Source organism: Dysidea avara, chromosome 1, assembly GCF_963678975.1.
Source record: "Dysidea avara chromosome 1, odDysAvar1.4, whole genome shotgun sequence".
Lineage (NCBI taxonomy): Eukaryota > Metazoa > Porifera > Demospongiae > Dictyoceratida > Dysideidae > Dysidea > Dysidea avara.
In genome coordinates this window covers 33524554-33547042 of record NC_089272.1, presented here as the reverse complement: position 1 = coordinate 33547042, position 22489 = coordinate 33524554, and the positions used below count along the sequence as shown (strand labels likewise).

General features: G+C 36.9%; 1 protein-coding gene across 2 annotated transcripts in view; it reads right to left on the bottom strand.

Annotated features, from left to right (window-relative positions):
- LOC136262536 (uncharacterized) overlaps positions 1 to 22489 on the bottom strand; it is a 39959-nt gene continuing 17470 nt past the window's right edge. Inside the window, exons 4-8 of one of the 2 annotated variants that reach the window (XM_066056843.1) lie at positions 18683 to 18742; positions 18555 to 18620; positions 18326 to 18442; positions 15213 to 15263; positions 2 to 745 (exon numbers count right to left, since the gene is read on the bottom strand). In XM_066056843.1, coding sequence (XP_065912915.1) covers positions 447 to 745; positions 15213 to 15263; positions 18326 to 18442; positions 18555 to 18620; positions 18683 to 18742 — 593 coding nt within the window. In that variant the 3' untranslated portion in view covers positions 2 to 446. Of the gene's footprint in view, positions 746 to 15212; positions 15264 to 18325; positions 18443 to 18554; positions 18621 to 18682; positions 18743 to 22489 lie in introns of both variants that reach the window. The other variant, XM_066056851.1, reaches the window with a different exon arrangement.

The window sequence follows — 22489 nt, the reverse complement described above, 5'->3', positions numbered from 1 at the left end:
AATAATTACTAATTAACATTATTATATGCCGAACATAATAATTTGGTGTTGAGTGTTCATGCATAGATATTAGAGAGAATATCTATGGTTCATGTAACAATTACATAGCTATTCAATTGGGTTTTAGTACAACAGCAATAATTTATACTACTTTCCTATAAAAGATATTTATGTAGATGTACACTAATGAAATTTGTGATATAGTACATACTGTATGAAAAAACTGTTCTACTATGTACAACAGCATTAAAGTAGAAGTTAATGAATTATAGAAATTAAAATAATCCTTAGCTAGCTAATAACAATACCTTGTATCATGTACTGTATATTATGCATACACAATGCTTAAACAGATAACTATATACACTGTAAAACTTATGTACATTACAATTATAATGAATTACTTTGCCTACTACTATATAGCACATTTATAGTCAATAAGGTTATTATTCATCTGTATGCATCAAACTGGTGGCTAAGTTTGGATAATTCAGTTCTATCAGTGCATCACAAAATTTGTTGAACAAAACATCATCTTCACGTTGGTAAATGGTAACAAGAAGTATCTGAATCCTATTGGTGTATGGTGCATTGACTATTTCAAGGTAAGTGCGATGTTCCAGAAATTGCTTTAGTTTGCTGGCAATTTCATCCACAACAGCTCCATTTAAATCATTCCGTAGACTGTCCCAGCATTTATCTAAATTACTTTTCCATTTAGGAGTAGGAGTAGGAGTAGTTAAGTCTATACGAAAAGCAAAACAAGTCTACTTATTAACAGTAATGTTTACAATTAATTGATACATAGCTACAGCAAGTACACATAGAAAACTCTATGTATATTTTATATAGTGTTCAAGCAATTGTACAATGAATTGTTTTGATACCTGTAAAATGTTACTACTTAATTTATATTACATAGGAAAATGTTTTCATTTGGTGGAGGTAATTTTGTAGGTACTAATAATCTTTGCACTGCTCTTTATGCTAGATGCTATAGCGTGAGTTAAAGAGCTTCGATGATATTATTCCTAAATTTGTTATTGTCCATATTTGTATCTGAAGTAAAAGTATCATACAACATCGTAATACTGTAAAGTAGGGATCAGTGTTAAAGTAAGAAAACCTACATGTATGTACAGTATGTACAGTATATACAGTATAGTGAAGCACCATGCAATGGTGAATTTGGAAAAAAATTCCTAAACCAAATTTTGGCCCTCTTTTCTTCCCACCGGCCCACCCACTCTTCCACCTGCCTGCTGGCCTGGTCACAGTTGCTAGCGGTGTAATCAAATCCTGGTCTACCTGAACCTGGGCCCAGGTGTCCGCAGATTTAGTTGCAGTAATCACCTCAGTGAATGTAGAGGAGTTACAACAACATCAAAAAGTAATGAATTGAGTTGGCAGGTGATGCATCATGGCATTAAAATTCAAAACTGGTATGGACTAGTGTTCATAGTTTAGCAGTAAGCGTATTAAGCAAATGAGACACTGCACCACAGCAGTTACACACCCCTAAAATATAAATAAAATTACTGTACATGCACATGCATTGTACTGCAGCATAATACATACTGTACTTTGTAAACGGTATGGGTGCAGCAAAAGAGTGGTAAGGGAGCTAGAGCTACTCCGCTTACTTTGTTACAGAGGGCTAAGCTCATCAACTATATAAGATCAAGATACTCTAATAGAGCAGTCGGCAATATACTCTAATAGAGCAATCATATGGTCAAGTAAAACATTCAGATGCAGTCAGTCAATCAATTATGCAGTCAAATTTGTTAACATACTTAACTTCAGAAGGCTAATTTGTCAAAATTTCTTGTGGGGGGCATGCCTTTAGTTCCCCTAGAAGGAGCATGTTGAGTGCACTGCTTCATGCACTGTGCAAATTGCATCAACCACTTTTACCATCCTTCTTAGGCCCCTTTATGCCTTAAAATTTCCTTGCTATGCCCTGGTAGACAGTCACATGCTTAATTGACAATAGTGTGCAGTCATTGTTAGATGGAAGGTAATGAAGAGATACTAATATAAAGTGGAGAAGAGAGTTGTCACTATTCATCATTGAGAAATTAATTGTGATCATTTGCTAATACATGCAGTTAGCTAACTGTGAGATTTTGTCTTTTAGGTGGGTAATATAATTACTGTAGCTATATATGACACATCTTACACAGCTTTAAACATACAATCATACATCTAACTTATAATACAATGTAACTGAATTTGACAAAACCAGGCTTCCACGCATAAAATTATACAGTTTTATGACTTTGAGAGACCATAACTCAAAGTAGGAATATGCCAACAGGTCCGATTTTCACTTGTAGTTTTGTATTGTTATGGAAGCTTTGTGTGAAAATTTCAGGTCAATAGCATGCTCGTAGGTCATGTTACATGCAGTTAGTCAAAGAATTGGATGTGTGTGGAAGCCTGGTTTAATCAAATTCAGTCACACACATATATATATATATATATATATATATATATATATAAGAGAGAGAGAGAGAGAGAGAGAGAGAGAGATTATACAGAGAGATTTAACACCAATTAATAATAAAAGTGGAGTGTCAAGTGTTTTAGATAAATATAAAGTATAGCTATGATTAACTCTTAGTAGCCTATTTAATTGTTTATAAAATTTCTTGGTTAAAAGTCCCCACCCCCCAGTCTGGCATATTTTGCATGCTGTGTGCTTCACACACAATGTGTACCACCTTAACTGTCCATAATAATAATTTTATTTCCAGATTGTATGGAGCACTGGTATAGGTGTTTGCCTAGTTATACCACCGACAGTTGTAATGCTAAAGGCTACTACTACATAGTACATGACTACCATTTTAATGCCTAAACAATAATCTTTTTTAAGGATTGTGCCTTTTTGGATTCCAACAAATGCTTTCCCTCTCTACTTTATGACCTCCTTTCATCTCCAATTCTACTCATTGTCAGCTTCTTTATGTGAGAAAACCATACCGAGGCATTTAATATTCCATACAGTATTAAATTTTACACTTTCCTTGTACGATAGGTGCACTTACAGTAGATATATGTGACCTAATATTACAAAACCGTCACACATACGCATAAGTATCAAAATTCGTTTTATTGGTTCTTTGCTGTCTACAAGGTCAGAGGAATGGATTGGTTAAGTTTCAGCTCCATAAGTTAAGCAGTGTGGGAAATACAGCAGTAGACAGCTGGATGAGCAAATAAATCAATATGTACAGAAGACATCGAGAGAATATTATACAGGCACTTACATAAATGATCATAACTTACTGATACAACGGCATATGGGAATAAATCTTTGCTCATTGTATTCACCATGAATTTGTGAATCTACTAAAGTATAGTTTTTGCCAAAGGTATTCTTCTGTGATCCAGAAGAAGGCGAATTCATTGAAGAAAAATCGTTGGAAATTCCTTCGTCACTGCAACGTAAACAAACATATGTAATTCAGAAACCAACCTGTGTATGGAGATGAAACAAGGATTTTTGTACTCCCTATGAACAGTGGAACAAGATGATGCCCAGAATGTATCCACTGGAGTGTCAATTCACCAACCAGCAAGGCAATAAAAACTTACGTAAATTTTTTCTGGGACTTGCATTTTTTACCCATTGTTTTTAAATTAAATGCATTTTATTACAAAAGTACTATTGTGCGTATATCAACGGTTTTCTAAAATTAGGTCACATATAACACCACAAAATGGCGTAATGTATTCTGCAGACTGGACTCACGGACTGGACTCGTGGATTGGACTCACAGACTGAGCTGGAAATAGCTTTTAAATAATAATCTAAGAATTATCCATCTATTTCTCAGTACTGGGGACACCATAATCGAGCTACAACTGCTGGTACTACTCTTCCTTACAAGTTGTGAAGGAAGCATGTGCACTAATTAATTAGAATACACTTACGATACATGTGTACTGGTAGTGGTGATAAAGCTAGATAGAGGCTATTGTTGTAGTGTAGATGTTTTCCTTTGTTGCTTTAGCACTAGTGTTAAGGCTGTAGTGATGAACCAGCAAATTATTTTCATGATAAAAATTTTTGTGTAAAAATATTTTCGTATGATTTACGTGAATGACTGTTCTATTAGAGTAGTTCGATTTTTTGTAAAAGTTTTCATGCAAGAAATTTTCATACAAGTTTTTGCATACGAATTACAATGAAAAAAAAGCAAATTACTGTATTCTCAGCAAGTGGGTGAGTTAAGGTTTTGGCACTGTACAAGCTATGATACTTCATTTATACCTCATCAAATATGTGTAATCTGTATAGCACTATACTGTGATCTGCACAACAGAGAACATGTATTGCTGGCAGGGACAGAGAACAATACTCAAAAGTGGAAGGGGGAAGTCATGTGGGGTGACTGTAAGTTATAATATGTTTTTAAATCATTAACTATACAGTACCTCAGTGTGCAAAGCATACTAACATGTCAGGAGCAGATCCAGGGAGGTTTCTGAAGTTTCCAGAAACTGCTCAAGCATATTCAGGCAATTAAAATTGATTTGCAAAGGTATCGAAAGGTTTAGATCGAAATACTCTAATAGAGCACTCACATTTTGTATTTTAAAATTACAAAGTTTACCTCTACCAACACAGTAAAAATCATATATCAGAGTGCTTAAAAGAGCTGACATTCCCTGGGGGCATGGTTACAGACCTCCAGAATAGCATCCATGTCTGTTGCATACTTCAAACTTCGGATAGTTTCATCTCTTAATTCATTAGCCTGCTCCTGATAATTCCTAAAGTATTTGTTAGTTTTGGTGAAATTGTTACCAATTTGTATAGGTAATCACACACATTTGAGTGCAATTTTGGCTGTTACGAGTACAATTATTCCATAATTGCACGAAAATGCATGTGATTGCCTACTAATCGCATAGTGACCACCCTTCGTGGTTTGTAGTACACATCTATCCAGTTCTATGTGGCCATTAACTTCTACCAGGTGATTGCATCATCCTTCTTTGTATTACATCATTTGTTGTTGCACTTAAAAGGCTTCACGTGTCAGCAATTCTGATTGGCTACTCAAAATGTCTACGTATGTTGCACTTAAAAGGCTTCTATTGTCAGCTTATTTGATTGGCTATTCATTATATCACTTTCTTGTTGCACTTAAAAGGCTTCTGTTATTCTGCTATTTATTGGCTACTTTACAGTGCAATTACAGAAACAAGGCCGTGCGATTTGGGATTAATTGCACTCCTACTATTGGGACTAATGTATGGCAAATTAAACCACTATGTGATTAAATCTCAGAAAACATGTATAATTTCCTGCCCAGATTTAAATGTGCATGCAACAGAAAATTTGGAAACCTGTCACCAAAATTCCTAGAGCCACCCTCGCATGTGAAGCATGCCAATACTAGGGGGGTCTGAGGAATTGCCCCACAGGAAAATATTTGAGATTTAAATGCTTTGAGGTTGAATCTGAGAGCAAATTTAGTGATAGCTACACGTGTACTTATTGAATATGATAATCCTATTATATTATGGCAATGGTTATCATTAAGATACTGCAAAATTAGATACATCAGTGAATGAAGGCATTTCAGACAGACTTGTGCTCTTGATTATGTATAGATATCATGTGTTAATGGAGACAGATTGAATTAATTGCATAGCAGGACTTATATGATTCCGCTGAATGCTCTATTAGAGTAGTTAAATGACTGTTCTATTAAGTACAGGGTATCTCGATCTCATGCACTCCCAGCACTGATTCATGTAAAAAGTGAGAGGGAACTGCCCCTCCATTTATCAAAGAAGGGAGTAGTAGCCCCTCTTCCCCACTATTTCTCCATCCTGATTGTTGGCACTATCTGTGAGTCAATTACATTTTAGCTATTTCAGTAACTACCCCTTGTTTCACCTCGTAAAGGATTATATGTGACCGAATTTTGGAAAACCGTCAATATACGCACAGCAGCACTTTTGTAATAAAACGCATTTAAAAACTATTGGGTAAAAAACACAAGCTCCAGAAAAAAATATGCAAGCTTTTATCGCCTCGCTGGTGGGCGAATTAAGCCACCGATGGATATATCCTGGGCATTGTCGTGTTCGCCTGTTCATAGGGAGTACAAAAATCTTTGTTTCATCTCCATACACAAAAGATTCCAATGTTACAGACGTTTGTTTATGTTGCGGTGACGAAAGAATTTACCGACGATCGTTTTTCCGTGAATTTGCCTTCCATCTCGAACACAGAAGCATGCCTGGGGGAAAACTATACCTTGGTGGATGCACAAATTCATGATGAACACAATGAGCCAAGATTCAATTCTGTTCGTCGTTGTACAAGTAAGTTATGATGGTTTATGTAAGCGCCTGTAGATTCTTTTCTCGATAGCTTCTGTACATGTCAAATTATTTGCTCGTCAGGCTGTCTAGTGTTGTATTTCCGACGCTGCTTAACTTAGGAAGCTGAAACTTGGCTAGTCCATTCCTCTGTCCCTGTAGAAAACAAAGACCAAATAAAATGCATTTTGAAAATTGTGCGGATATCGACGGTTTTCTAAAATTAGGTCACATATTATGTATACGATTGGGTACTATCAAGACACACAGTAGTGTGTCGTGCGGCCCAAGAAGCCGGCGCGCCACAACGTGAGTATATTGACAGGAAGAACGAAAACGTCATTTTTACACCTTTGTATCTCGGTGATCACTTATCTGATTGCAACCAAATTTGCTATACAGTTGCCCGCCAGCCAAGGGAGTCTACATTCCAAATTTGAAGGAAATTGCTCCAGCCATTTCCGAGATACGAGCTGCCAAAGTTTCGTTTTTTTTTCTTCGTTTTTTTCTTCTTCTTCTTCTTCGTCTTTTCGCACACTTGCAAAAATTGCTATAACAAGCAAACGCGTACTCCGATCGCCTTGAAATTTGGCACACAGAAAGGGAGTCCAATGGCGCATCCTAGCATCCAATTTGGTACAAATCCGAGGAATGGTTCAGGAGTTATGACCGATTATTCGCGTAAAACAAGATCGATTTGTTGTCACGCCTACAGGGTAAACCGCTTCATGGAATGAGTTGAAAATTGCTATGTAGATGGAGTAACCATCGTAGGAGTGCCTTTTGGTGGTTTGAAAGGAATCGAGATAAAGACCACGGAGATATGACACAAAACCCAACCTGTATCACAATTACGCAATCGATTTTTATGAATAAAAAAGTATTAGTTTTCACGCCTACTAGGCAAACCGCTTAGAGCAATGAGCTGAAAATCGGTGTATAGCTGGAATAATCTTCATAGAAAGTCCTTGCAGTAGTACAGAAGAATCGGATTACAAACCACTGAGTTATGATTCGAAAGCCAACTCTGTGTAGCAAATGCGAGATCGAGATACTCTAATAGAACAGTCACCCTAATAGAGCATTCGGCTAATTTATTTACTCCATTATAGAATTTTATTACATCACAAGTTATTCTGTAGGGAGTTCAGCTGCAAACAGTTAATCGTATAGACAGTTCAGCAAGAAGACAGTCACCATGTGGAGAGTTAAGCAAATATATCACTATAGAGATTCAGAACATTACAAGTCACACTGAAGAAAGTTCAGCTATAAAAAAGTCATGCACTGTGTAGAGAATTCAGCTACAATTAAGTCACTCTCTAGAGAATTCAGTTACACAGAATTCAGCTACACACAAGTCACTGTGGAGAGAGTTCAGCTACAAACAAAATTACCCTTTAGAGTGATCAGCTACAAACAAAACACTTTGCAGAGTGTTCAGCTACAACAAATCAACCATTAGAGCGATCAGCAATGAACAAATCAACACAAATCTACCTGTAGAGAGATAAGCTAGAAACAAATCACCCTGTAGAGAGTTCAGCTACAAAAAAACACACTGTAGAGACATCAGCTAGAAACTAGACACAATGTAAGGAGTTCAGCTACAAGCAATCACCCTGTAGAGAGTTCAGCTAAAACAAATCAACCTGCAGTGAGATCAGCTACAAACAAATCACCTTATAGAGAGTTCAGATACAAACAAATTACCCTGTAGAGAGATCGGCTACAAACAAATCAACCTGTATAGAGATCAGCTACACACAAATCAACTTGTAGAGAGATGAGCTACAAAAAAATCACCCTGTAGAGAGATTAGCTAGAAACTACACACAATGTAAGGAGTTCAGCTACAAACAAATCACCCTGTAGAGAGATCAGCTAGAAACTACACACAATGTAAGGAGTTCAGCTACAAACAAATCACCCTGTAGAGAGATCAGCTACAAACTAGACACAAAATAAGGAGTTCAGCTACAAGTAAATTACCCTGAAGAGAGTTCATCTACATACAAACAAATCAACCTGTAGAGCAATCAGCTACAAACAAATCACCCTGAAGAGAGGTCAGCTACAAAAAATCACCCTGTAGAGAGATCAGCTAGAAATAAATCACCCTGAAGAGAGGTCAGCTACAAAAAAATCACCCTGTAGAGAGATCAGCTACAAACAAATTACCCTGTAGAGAGATCGGCTACAAACAAATCAGCCTGTAGAGAGTTCAGCTAAAACAAATCAACCTGCAGAGAGATCAACTACGAACAAATCACCTTATAGAGAGTTCAGCTACAAACAAATTACCCTATAGATAGATCGGCTACAAACAAATCAACCTGCAGAGAGATCAGCTACACATAAATCAACTTATAGAGAGATCAACTACAAACAAATCACCCTGTAGAGAGATCAGCTAGAAACTAGACACAATGTAAGAAGTTCAGCTACAAGCAAATCACCCTTTAGTGAGTTCAGCTACAAACAAATCAACCTGCAGTGAGATCACCTACAAAAAAGCACCTTGTGCAGAGTTCAGCTACAAACAAATTACCCTGCAGAGAGATCGGCTACAAACAAATCAACCTGCAGAGAGATCAGCTACAAACAAATCACCTTTTAGACAGTTCATTTACAAATAAATTACCTTGTAGAGAGATCGGCTACAAACAAATCAACCTGCAGAGAGATCAGCTACACACAATTCAACTTGTAGAGAGATCAGCTACAAATAAATCACCCTGTAGAGAGATCAGCTAGAAACTAGACTCAATGTAAGGAGTTCAGCTACAAGCAAATCACCGTGTAGAGAGTTCAGCTACAAACAAACCAACCTGTAGAGCAATCAGCTAGAAACAAATCACCCTGAAGAGAGGTCAGCTACAAAAAATCACCCTGTAGAGATATCAGCTAGAAACAAATCACCCTGAAGAGAGGTCAGCTACAAAAAAATCACCCTGTAGAGAGATCAGCTAGAAACAAATCACCCTGAAGAGAGGTCAGCTACAAACAAAACACTTTGCAGAGAATTCAACTACAAACAAATCAGCTTGTAGAGAGATCAGTTACACACAAATCAACCTGTAGAGAGATAAGCTAGAAACAAATCATCCTGTAGAGAGTAGCTACAAGCAAAACACCCTGTAGAGAGTTCAGCAACAAAGAAACCACCATGTAGAGAGTTCAGCTGCAAACAAATCACCTTATAGAGAGTTCAGCTATAAACAAATCACCCTGTAGAGAGATCAGCTAGAAACTAGACACAATGTAAGGAGTTCAGCTACAAGCATATCACCCTTTAGTGAGTTCAGCTACAAACAAATCAACCTGCAGTGAGATCACCTACAAAAAAGCACCTTGTGCAGAGTTCAGCTACAAACAAATTACCCTGTAGAGAGATCGGCTACAAACAAATCAACCAGTAGAAAGATCAGCTACACACAAATCAACTTGTAGAGAGATCAGCTACAAACAAATCACCCTGTAGAAAGATCAGGTAGAAACTAGACACAATGTAAGGAGTTCAGCTACAAGTAAATCACCCTGTAGAGAGTTCAGCTAAAACAAATCAACCTGCAGAGAGATCAGCTACAAATAAATCACTTTACAGACAGTTCAGCTACAAACAAATTACCTTGTAGAGAGATCGGCTGCAAATTAATCAACCTGCAGAGAGATCAGCTACACACAAATCAACTTGTAGAGAGATCAGCTACAAACAAATCACCCTGTAGAGAGATCAACTAGAAACTAGATACAATGCAAGGAGTTCAGCTACAAGCAAAATCACCCTTTAGTGAGTTCAGCTACAAACAAATCAACCTGCAGTGAGATCACCCACAAAAACGCACTTGTACAGAGTTCAGTTACAAACAAATCACCCTGTAGAGAGATCAGGTAGAAGAATTCACCTTGTAGAGAGTTCAGCAACAAAGAAACCACCATGTAGAGAGTTCAGCTGCAAACAAATCACCCAGTAGAAAGATCAGCTAGAAGAAGTTACCTTGTAGAGAGTTCAGTTACAAAGAAACCATCATATAGAGAGTTCAGCTACAAAGAAATTACCCCGTAGAGAGTTCAGCTAGAAGAAGTCACCTTGTAAAGAGTTCAGCTACAAAGAAACCATCATGTACAGAGTTCAGCTACAAAGAAACCACCTGTACAGAATTCAACTACAAACAAATTACCCTGTATAGAGATCAGCTAGAAGAAGTTACCTTGTAGATAGTTCAGCTACAACAATTCACCCTGTAGAAAGATCAGCTAGAAGAAGTCACCTTGTAGAGTGTTCAGTTACAAAGAAACCATCATGTAGAAAGTTCAGCTGCAAACAAATCACTCTGTAGAGAGTTCAGCTACAAAGAAACCACCATGTAGAGAGTTCAGCCTCATACAAACCACCTTGTAGAGAATTCAACTACAACAAATCACCCTGTAGAGAAGAAGTTACCTTGTAGAGAGTTCAGCTACAAAGAAACCACCATGTAGGGAGTTCAGCTACAAAGAAACCACCATGTAGGGAGTTTAGCTGCAAACAAATCACCTGTAGAGAGTTCAGCTAGAAACAAATCACCCCATAGAGAGATCAGCTGGACGAAGTCACCTTGTAGAGAGTTCAGCTACAAAGAAACCATCATGTAGAGAGTTCAGCTGCAAACAAATCACTCTGCAGAGAGTTCAGCTACAAAAAAATCACCCTGTAGAGAGTTCAGCTAGATGAAGTCACCTTATAGAGAGTTCAGCTACAAAGAAACCATCATGTAGAGAGTTTGGCTACAAAGACACCACCATGTAGAGAGTTTAGCTGCAAACAAATCACCTGTAGAGAGTTCAGCTAGAAACAAAATACCCTGTAGAGAGACCAGCTAGAAGAGGTTACCTTGTAGAGAGTTCAGCTACAAAGAAACCATCCTGTATATAGTTCAGCTACATTTCAAGTCACCCAGTAGAGAGATCAGCTGCAAAAAAATATCCTGTGGGGAATAATGGGCATGTAATAAATATATGTATATAATTTGTATAATTACTAATAAAATCAAAAATAATAGAAGTACTAAAATTCTTCTTTAAGTTCTTTTCTTCTTCCTGTAGTAAAGAAAAAACACATGGGTTAAAAAAGCCCCAAAGCCAGCCATAGGCCGGCTTTGCAGTATACAAATACAAAAAGAAGTGATATCTAATCAAAAACAGCCAAGCTGTAAAAAAAGGTGCGGCTCCCAAAAAGGCCATGGTGAAAAAAGATGTGAAATCCAAGGTGGCGGCCAAGAAATGGCTGTGATGGTAGGTTAATGGTTACATTTTAATAACGACAATTCAGGTGAATTTTGTGCCGCTAGGTCTTGGCACCAAATTTACCTGAATTGTCGTTATTAAAATGTAACCATTAACCTACCATCACAGCCATTTCTTGGCCGCCACCTTGGATTTCACATCTTTTTTCACCATGGCCTTTTTGGGGGCCGCACCTTTTTTTACAGCTTGGCTGTTTTTGATTAGATTATATTAACTCAAGTTGATGCACCGTACATATTATAGGACATGTGGATCATGTTGATGTTTAAGTTATCAATGTTGTGTATATAGAAATTTTCTTGTTTTTGTTAAAACTCAGGGTTAAGAGGGGTATTCACTAACATACAATATAGAACAAGCTGTATGAAGGTAACCATGCTATAGTACATTTGTAAAATTTTATTGCCAGTAAGTTAAATATCATGTAGAATCTGAAATGGTGTTTCATGTACGACATGCATACCAGGTATTTCAGTAATAAAAAGCCTTCTTGCTCAGTTCAAACAAGTATAAATCCCCTATTTCTGTGCTACAGAACTATGTTGTGAGAAAACACACAAGTGTGCACAAGAACAGTTGTTATCATACAGTAGGATAGTACTGTATATTAGGGACATCGACGGTGTGGGGGCGATCCATGATATAATATAACCCAAAAACCTGCCACGATTTTTCCTCACAATGACATGATAGTATTGGTTGGGTAAAACCAAGTCCAAAAGTGTCTTCAGATCGACCCGAAACGTTTGTGTCAAGTTGCTACAGAATTTAGAAGAAAAAAAATATTCAACAGAATTTTCTACTGCCTGCCTGCCTGCCTGCCTGCCTGCCTGCCTGCCTGCCTGCCTGCCTGCCTGCCTGCCTGCCTGCCTGCCTGCCTGCCTGCCTGCCTGCCTGCCTGCCTGCCTGCCTGCCTGCCTGCCTGCCTGCCTGCCTGCCTGCCTGCCTGCCTGCCTGCCTGCCTGCCTGCCTGCCTGTCTGCCTGCCTGCCTGCCTGATGCTTTCAGTCAAGCGTAGCGGAAAAGTGGCTACAGCTATAGCCCTAATTTTTTAGCAGAAACATTTCTAGTTCGCTTAAGAAAAAATCTTTGGTATATTGATAAGCATACAATGCTTGCACTATTGTCTTACCTTTTATCCTTCTTTACCATGGCCATCAGTCAAGGTTCTATCGCTGAGTGTTAATAGACTACAGTATGGCTTCCATACCAGTGTATATTGCATCAAACTATTCGAATACACGTGTTCGCCGGTTGCACCAAAAATACACGTGTACGCCGTGACTCGCTGTTGATATCGATCAGAGAGCAACTCACGGCGAACTATATAGCAATGTGTAAGTCAATAAATATAGTTTATTTAATAACAATGTTAAACCGAGTCGGGTCATCCAGGTCCTGCTTTACAGATTATTTGGGTTTGACTCCACGTGCTAAATTAAATGTGGACGTGTTAATATAAGTCATAGCGTAGCTCTGTTTCTTTCGTGAGTCACGCCCACTTACGTAAATTACAGTCTGTAGACATATGGTAGCCACGTCCATTCATCAGTGTGTAGGTATGCACAAATCCACGCCCACTTACGTAAATTACTGTCTGTAGACACATGGTAGCCACAACAATTCATCAGTCCGTAGGTATGCATGAATCCACGTCCATTATTGTCTGCAGGCTTATGTAGAGCCACGCCCACTGATCAGTTGTTATTATATGAGTCATAATCTAGTATAATAGTGCTGTGAGTAACTTAGCAGATATTTAGTGGTCATGAGCTTGCAAAAAAACTTCACAAACAAGTATAAGAAAAATTTGGAATTTTAAATTTGATTAGGGACAGTGTATAATGCTGCAATAAAAAGTACTGAAACAAGCTGGATCGGAGTAGTACGTAATGTCCAAATACTGTAAAACAATAAGAAGTGAATATCCCTACTGTGCATTGAGTGTAGCATAGTAGGGATGTTCACTTATTATTGTTTTACAGTATTTGGACATTACGTACTACTCCGATCCAGCTTGTTTCAGTACTTTTTATTGCAGCATTATACACTGTCCCTAATCAAATTTAAAATTCCAAATTTTTTCTTATACTTGTTAATATTCTTACCCTGGCCTTCTGAATACAGTATAGCTGCTACACTTATGGACCTTATCCGCAATGACGTCAAAGCACAAAATGGCAGCAGATAGTGTGGGCACTTTTGTACAGAGGGTATTGGGAGAGATGGCAGATCGTTATGTTAACGTTTACATACTGCAGCAAGGGGCAAGGTGAGGCATACATACTTAATTACAAGACAAATGCACATGGCTTTGCATTGATAGCAAAACTTAAGTCTGGTTTCGTCTGGTGGGACTATTTCGCATTGCCACATCATGCTAACTAGCCTTTTACCTTTATTATCCAATTGTTCCATGTTGTGAAATCCACAAACAACACTCATTTTAGTGATTACGTACGAAGTGCCCACCCTAAACACGGCCATCTTGTCAATTATGATGTCATTGCAGATAAGGTCCATAAAGAACTAAACAATCTGCTGTATAGCCAGTTATCCATTTTGATAACTAATCAAAATACAGAGTATTCCAGATAAGTCTTTGTGGGATCATAAATTTTTTGTGGTGCCTAATTGTCTGCATAATGTAATGGTAACCAGTTATATTCATGCTTCATAATTAAACTTTTTGTTTTTCAATTATTACAAGATGCAGTAGCTACACCTGTAGTACTATTTGGTTTACATTTTACAAATATGCAATTATCAGATCAGTATGATCGGTATCAGCTCTCTAAGGTATAAATTACTCAGATATTGGTACAATTTAAAAATCCTTGTCGGTACATCTCTACAGTTTATCACCAAATATAATTATTTGTTTGACCACTGTTAGGTGCTTTGTATCTTGATCATGACATTGATAATAAGTCAAGCATTATTAAATAAACTAGTGTCCATTTGATTCTACTTGGGGTACTTAGAGATAATGAGTCACTCTCTAGAATTCCTATGGATATAATTGCATGAAAATAGCAAGGAGAAAACATCCTGACCACCTGGTAGACTCCTGTAAGCGTTCAAGCGTAAATCGGATGGCTCCAGGTTCGAGGCTACGTACCTAGGGCCAGTCATGGATTTTTTCTCCTTTCTCCAACTTTTCAAACACACCTTAAGTAGCTAAAGTCTTTGAGCAGGCTGTAGGACCAGGTGTCCTACAGACCTTCAGCACTTGTGCTGTAAAGCATTATTAAATAAATAAAAATAAAAGTTTTCTACTAATTACATGCCTCCCAGGACTTTTCAAACATTTTATCATCTGAATTGAATGAGAGGTTGATTTCAACAACTTACTACTAAGAATTGCTGCTATTACCAAAAATTTGCCTAACTGTTGTGTAGCTGTTCTATTAGACCATAATCTAGCTATCTTGATGCTTAAACATAATGATTATAATTATTGTATAAGTATTGATGCCCAGGTTCTGGCTATGCTCTTGATACTTTCTAGTGAATGTTCATTTTAAAATTAACTACTTGTATATACATTAAAATATAATGTCTTAATGTACGTACCTTTCATCTTGACTCTACCAGAATTCCTTCTTGGAGTGCTACAATAGACACCTGTATGTGATTGGAACTCATTAAAAATATTTTCTCACGGAAAAACTAAAGCACTATTCTTGTATGATACATTTTTACAAGGAAACGATTTGATATAAACCAGCATGCATAAAGCAAAGACATGCACATTGCTTCATTATACAACTGTAGAATCATACAAAACACTTTTATATACGTAATACTGAATATACTAGTGTTTTTTTTTAATCCTTAATTTAAAAATGAAGTAGGGATCTATACAACAAAAAGTATTGAAACAGGAGATCAATGATGGTATTACAGCACAGCTCAGTGAGCATAGATCCTTACTTCATTTTTAAAGTAACACAGCTAGCTATACAGTGTAACTTGTGACTGTTCTATTAGAATATCATACATGATTGTAATTAGAGTGACTGTGGAATATCTCAAGTCAGTGTGCTGCTAGCTAGACCAATAAGGGCTGAGATCATCTTGTTTACTGTTTAGTAAATAGCTAGATTGTTAAGAGGTGTGGTCTCTGTACTGTAATGTTATTAGTCAACCTAGGTCTTTACTTGATGGATCTGGTCGCGAACCTACCGTGAATGGGATCCCAATTGTGAAGTTGCAGATATCTAGCTAGTATACTTCTTATAGTAGCACCGGAACTGAAGTGCTTCTGAAAACTAGCTCTGAAATAATTCTGTGGCATCTAGCTAAATATGCTGCTGAAAGTGTTGATTCAGAAAATTAACACCTCAATATGGTTTCATTGGAAGACAAGCAGCCTGATTGAAGATATTACAAGGTGCAGAGAGCCTACACTCGTTGGAACCCCAAAAGGTACATCCCACTGGTTAGCTTGTTACTGTGGCATAAAATGGTGGCCGTGCACTGATTAATTTGTCCTCTAGCCTTGCCACTGTGGCCAGACAGTGAGGGTGAGACTAAAATTTTAGTTTTGGTGATTCGGCCACCTGTGTTTTGTTACATTTAATGCTGTATTATATATTATATGGACTAGTACTATTCCATAAGGTGATTTTCGTTGTGTAAGATGTCTCTAGGATGATTTTCAAAGGCAGAATATTGGGCATTATGCGAATTTTTTGGGGCAATCCCTGCTTAAATGGTACTACCATAGACACCAGAATTATGGTGGCATCATTTTGAGCATATTTGTAAAAGGTGCCTGAAATATCAAGCATAATTCCAGTATAATAAGCCAAATAAATTGCCTTACAGTAAATCTCAGCCCATGAAATAGCTAAATGTCATGGAAAATATCAACACGTCAATATTAATTTTTTTTACTATCACTTTATATTTATTAGGAAGTAGTTATTGTCTAGTAGTTGCCTCAACTATTTGACTTTAGGGCACATGGCTAGTAGTTGCCCCAAATATTCAACTTTAGGGCATGTGACAAGTAGTATTAGCATTAGGATTAGGGTTGGATACAGCTTTGGTCTCTTCTAGGTTACCCTTCTTACTATATAAATATATTATACAGCTTACTTCTTGAGTAACATTTATAAGATAGAAAAGTGAGGGAGTTGAGAAGCTAGCAGTGGTATGCACAGCTGGTAGTAAACAAAGCTATTATACCGATGGTCTAGGGTTCAAGTCCCAACTTTTTTATCATTCTAGCACCCTTTTTGTCTAAGTTTTACTGTTGGTTCAATAGCCGGTACACCTTATTGAACCAACTTTCAGTTCAGCAACCACTGCCTATTTATTACTATTCATTTAGATAGTGCAAAATTGAAGAATATTAAAATAATCTTGAATGTAATAATTAGGGGTGGGTGGAATCTCAGTTATATTGTCAAACTGCGATATTCTGATGAAATGATACCAGTTATTGTTAAAATTAAATTATTGGAAACAATATTATCACAATATCGTATTTACCGTGGTGTATAAAAAGAACATTCATGCAAATATGAAAGTATTAGCAGATTTGTTAGAGTGCTGGTTTTTTGTTGAGGAAGGAACATTTCTACAGCATAAATTGTAGCATTATAAAATTATATGGGTGATACAAAGCCGAGTATAAGCACTTCTATTGCTAGTCTGCAGTTCTTTAGTCAATAGATAGACGTCCTATACAGTATTACTTTTATGTCATGCACTTGGGTGTACAAAACACATCCTCACTACACTAATTGTATGTAGCAAAACTGAAGTCTGTGTGATGTCTGCATCTCCATGCGTAGTTCAATGAATGGTATTATGTCATGTTTATGTTATTTTGCGTACCCATTCCATGCTGCTACAAGTTATGTTACTTGTATAGGCAAGTGTATTTGGATAGTAGAGCACCTGTCACAATATGAAAAAAATATCGTGATAATTCATAAAATCACAATATTTTCAATTTCCTATGAAATATTGTGATAGTGAAATTTCAGTACTGATTGCCCAGCCCTAGTAATACTTATGAACACAGTAGATTGACTATAATTTTGAGCATTACACTACCATAATGCTGGTGCCTACCACTGAATGAAAGCATTCAAAACTAGCCCTTTCACAGCCACATTACAGGGATAAAACTGTCTGAAATATGCCATAAAAGACAATTCTACCTAGTATCCCTTATTTCCCAGTGGTACAAGAACTGTTTTCTACGTACGTGGATTTCAGAGTTACAGTTCTTTAAAATGGTGATGAGATTGACCAGAACACTCCATGCCATCATGAACATTTCCTCGTTCATGATATATCACCATTTTCATACCTCATTTATAAATGCTTGCATGTTGGGATTACTTGATTCCAACTTTAAAAACTATGTGTCATTTTGTTGTAAGTTATAGCCATTGAAGTATCGAAATAAACCTTAAGTTAGAAAACACAGCATCTTGTCAAAACCAATGCTCTTTATCCCATTCCATTTAATTGCTATGCAGAATTCAGCAGAAAACCTATCCATCATTTGAATCATTATGCATTCCATTAACCTTGATCCCATCCCCATACACATAAGTATGCAGAAGTAACAAAGTAATAGTGCTTAGTTTGACTACAGGATCTTTTGACTGTGAAAGAGCTAGATAGTTATCTATATATGTATGTGTGTACTATGAAATTCTTACATAGTATACGCTTTCTTTCGACATAGCAGCAGAAGATTAATGCCATAAGAACAGCTCCTATGAATATCCCAATCACTAACCCCACAACGAGATGTACAGTAGTGCCATTTGAAGTGCCTGAAATGAACCTCATAATTTGTGAGCACATGATGGAAACAAGGGTATGGTACGTAAGTCATATTGTACTGTTTGATTACAATTGTTTGTCACTACCAATAAAGGAAAGTACCTGAATTGCCAGGGGATGGTTTCAATGTGAGTGAAATTGTTTTTAAGCATGTTTCTGACGATGACCCTATGATTCACAGAAATATTAAATATTAGTTACAATCATACAGTACACTATTAATATAATACCATTTGCAGTTATTGTCATTTCAATTGTGATCTTAGTTGGTGTCATCATAAAGGATCGTCCTATTAAACAACACATCAATGTAGTCTTTGCAATGACAACATCATTTGTGACCAGATCTGTGAAAACCCAACACAATCGCGCAAGCCTAAATTTTCAGTATAAAGCATTGAATACAATGGGTGAAATACTTCTGTATTTATTGAAAAAATTCCGTAAAATTTTTGAATGCCTCTTTCTTAGTGAAGGAGGGGGCTAACAATAAAACCCTGGATATCATCTTATTCGCCTGCTCAAGAGGCATTGGAAAATCTTTGTTTTGTTACAGTATACCCAAGGATACGGAAGTTATGAGCATTTGTTTACGTCACGTCGAAGTGATCGTACATGATCGATTTTTCTTCACAAATTCTGCCTTTGTATACAGTTAAGAAGGGTGAGAAAAGGAAAACCCTACCCAGTAATTGATTCCCCTGTTCATGGTAAACACGATGGTGAAAATTGTAGCTCCGTACCTCGATTTGTTGGTAAGTTACAACCGTGTTTGTAGGCACCTGTAATTTATTTTCCCTATACTTGCTGTACAGATCGATTTTTCTGTTGTTGCTACTTTGTAGGGCTGTAACTCCTAAACCTTTTGGCAAATGAGGCTGAAGCTTTGCCAGAGGGTACACTTGGCTAAGTAGATTATAAATAGTTAATAAACAAGAATTTGAAAAATGCGCGATTGTGTCACGTTTTCGCAGATCCGATCACATTTATTTACTTAATGTGACTGGATCTGCAAGAACCTCATGTTTACGCATATTTGAATTCTATTTTATTATACATTTTCTTTTTATTATTATCTAGATACCAAAGGAATGGTCAACCAAAGTTTCACCTCTAGAACTCTCAAAGTTACAGCACTACAAAGTGGCAGCAACAGAAAAATCAACTTTGTGACTATATGGAAAATAAACTACAGGCACTTAAGTAAACAAACATAACTTACGAATGCAGTCCTCTACTAAGATGCAACTTACACCATCGGTTTCTCCATGAACAGGTGAATCTTTTGCTGAGTACGTTTTTCTTCCAGGCCTTTCCTATGACCAGGATGAAGGCAAAAACATGAGAAAAAATGATAGCAAACCATTCGTCCAACGCAAGGCAGACTAACGCTCACATATATCTTCTGCCTCCTTGGGAATACTGACATGAAACAAAGATTTTGAAACTCCTCTTGCTTTGGGGATCATGATGCTACCAAGATGTTTGCCTTTGTCACCTTTCTTCATTGAGAAAAAGGTGCTTAAAAATGATTTTAAAATGATTTTGTAAATACTCCACCCATTGCGTTTATTGCATTCTACTGTAAAATTAGGCTTGCACGATCATATGAGATTCTTACAGATCCGGTCACAAATACATTTCAATTGTTGACAAATAAGCATATACATGCATCTGAAGCTGATTAAGTAAACACAAATAGCTAAAACTCATCTGATTAATACACTTATATTGTATCCACCCCAAAAACACCTTCGCTGTAAAAAAGGCGTGCCCAAGAAGCTACAAGTACCTGGAATACAATGTAAAAAAACAAAAACAAAAAACAGCTCTGCTGAAGTGAAAAGTAACTGGCAACTGAAATAGCTGATATCTGAAGCGGCCAAGAATGAATGGTCACATACAACTAATTCAAAAATTTAACACTGAACCTTTATAATTCAGCTGTGTTCTATATTCACTCTTGCTGCATCCTAAAGTAATTTCTTTTAACTCTAATTTGCTGGTAATTTGGCCGCCTTTTTTAATAGTCAGTATAATAGAGCAAAAAAAGGTGGCCATATTACCAGCCAATTAGAGTTAAAAGAAATTACTTTAGGATGCAGCAAGAGTGAATATAGAACACAGCTGAATTATAAAGGTTCAGTGTTAACTTTTTGAATTAGTTGTATATGACCATTCATTCTTGGCCGCTTCAGATGTCAGCTATTTCAGTTGCCAGTTACTTTCATGTACACACCTGTTTTATAGCCAAGGTGTTCTTGCATGGATTAAACTTTAGTAATTGTAGTCAGTTGTATTCGTGGCTGCTTCAGGTATCAGCTCTTTAAGTTACCAGTTACTTTTCACTTCAGCTGGGCTGTTTTTTGTTTTTGTTTTTTACATTGGGTTCCAGGTACTTGTAGTTTCTTGGGAGCGCCTTTTTTTACAGCGAAGGTGTTTTTGGGGTGGATATCACTCATTTTTGTCAGTAATAGACTCTACAAATTGGTTTATAAAAGGTTTTTTTTTTGGAAATGAGCAATTAACATTAATGCAGAATATTATCTTGGAGAGTCAGTAAAATCCATACATAATACTATGAATTTACAGTGTAGTATATCTTTACTGCATGTGACGAATATATCTCATATCTGTGCATGTTAAATGCTTCAGACACCTAATTAAACCTGTAAGTGCCTACTTAGTTCACAGTTGCTACACAGTATATACAGCCTGGCATATTGATTTTTTGTACATTCTCTTATTAATTCAGTGCCTGCTGGATTGTGTTATCAGATATCGAAACAAGTGTTTTTGGTGTTGCGACCGATGTTCCAGGTCAGTTGCATGAGTGTTTAAGGTTAACTTCAGTGCTTACTTATTCTTTTACAGGTCTCAGTATCATCATGCTGACATACAAGAGATCATCACTATTGTTGAACTATTTTTAGTAATGTATTGATGTGATGTTGATTAACGTTGTGTTACACATTGTTGTATGTATACCATATGGCAAGAAATTTTTATGGCCATCATGAAATTTGAATATTGTGTAAGTTGTGTGGAACAATCCCAACTCATGCATGGTCACTGGCAAATCACCAACCACATTCGAGCAATCCATTACAAAATATTGTTGCACCATTTGTGTGTGTATAATACTTAATGAAAGCCACAACACAAGCTTCATGATACACACTACATAGAGGTGGTAACCCCTAAAGGCTTGTTACCTTTTGTATTCACCGTACAAGCCTTTGTGGTTAATTTATTAAAAATTACATGTAAATAGAGACTTGAAGAGTATGCTTAAAGCACCTTCGCTAGTGACTTTGTTCTTGACACCTTGTTTATAAGACATCTGGTGATTTATAAATGCTCGCATGGGGTGCGGCACTAAATGGAATTTAAAAGATTTCTGCTTGAAACGCAATCCCTAGGGAACTTATGGTTCAGCACGCTGTCACAACTTGTTTATCAGGCATTAGAGTTTGTGTCCACGTAGTGTATTTAAAAGTCATTGTAAGGATAATAGGTTTGATTGAAGAAAATATGCGTATAGCCAAACCAGAATTGGATAATGTCAGTGCTAGATGGACTGTACAAACATGGCTATGTTGACTGGTATAACGTGACAGTAGTTGTAACATAAGGAAGAGAAACAAAGCGAAATGCGTTTATTTTTTTATTTTGCGATGACCACTTTTTTTATTTTTAGCGAGGTCGCAAGAAAACTATGATGATGATGATGACAACTCCTAAAGATTTTTTTATCACGTAATGTAATACAAATCTATTGAGAGATGTTGCATAATCCAGGACTAATATTGTGAAACCAACCCTACACGTAAATAACTCACAGTAGTGGCCGCGCGTCTTTTAATTGGGTGTGCGCTTTGTAGTTTCTTGGCCGCGCGACTCACAACCGTGAGTCTTGATATGTGACTGAATTTGGGGAAAACATTCCAAATCGCACATTAGAAGTTTCGGGATGAACACTTAAAGATTTCAAGGCATAACTCGCCAAGTATAGCAAGCACCTGCATGAAATTTAC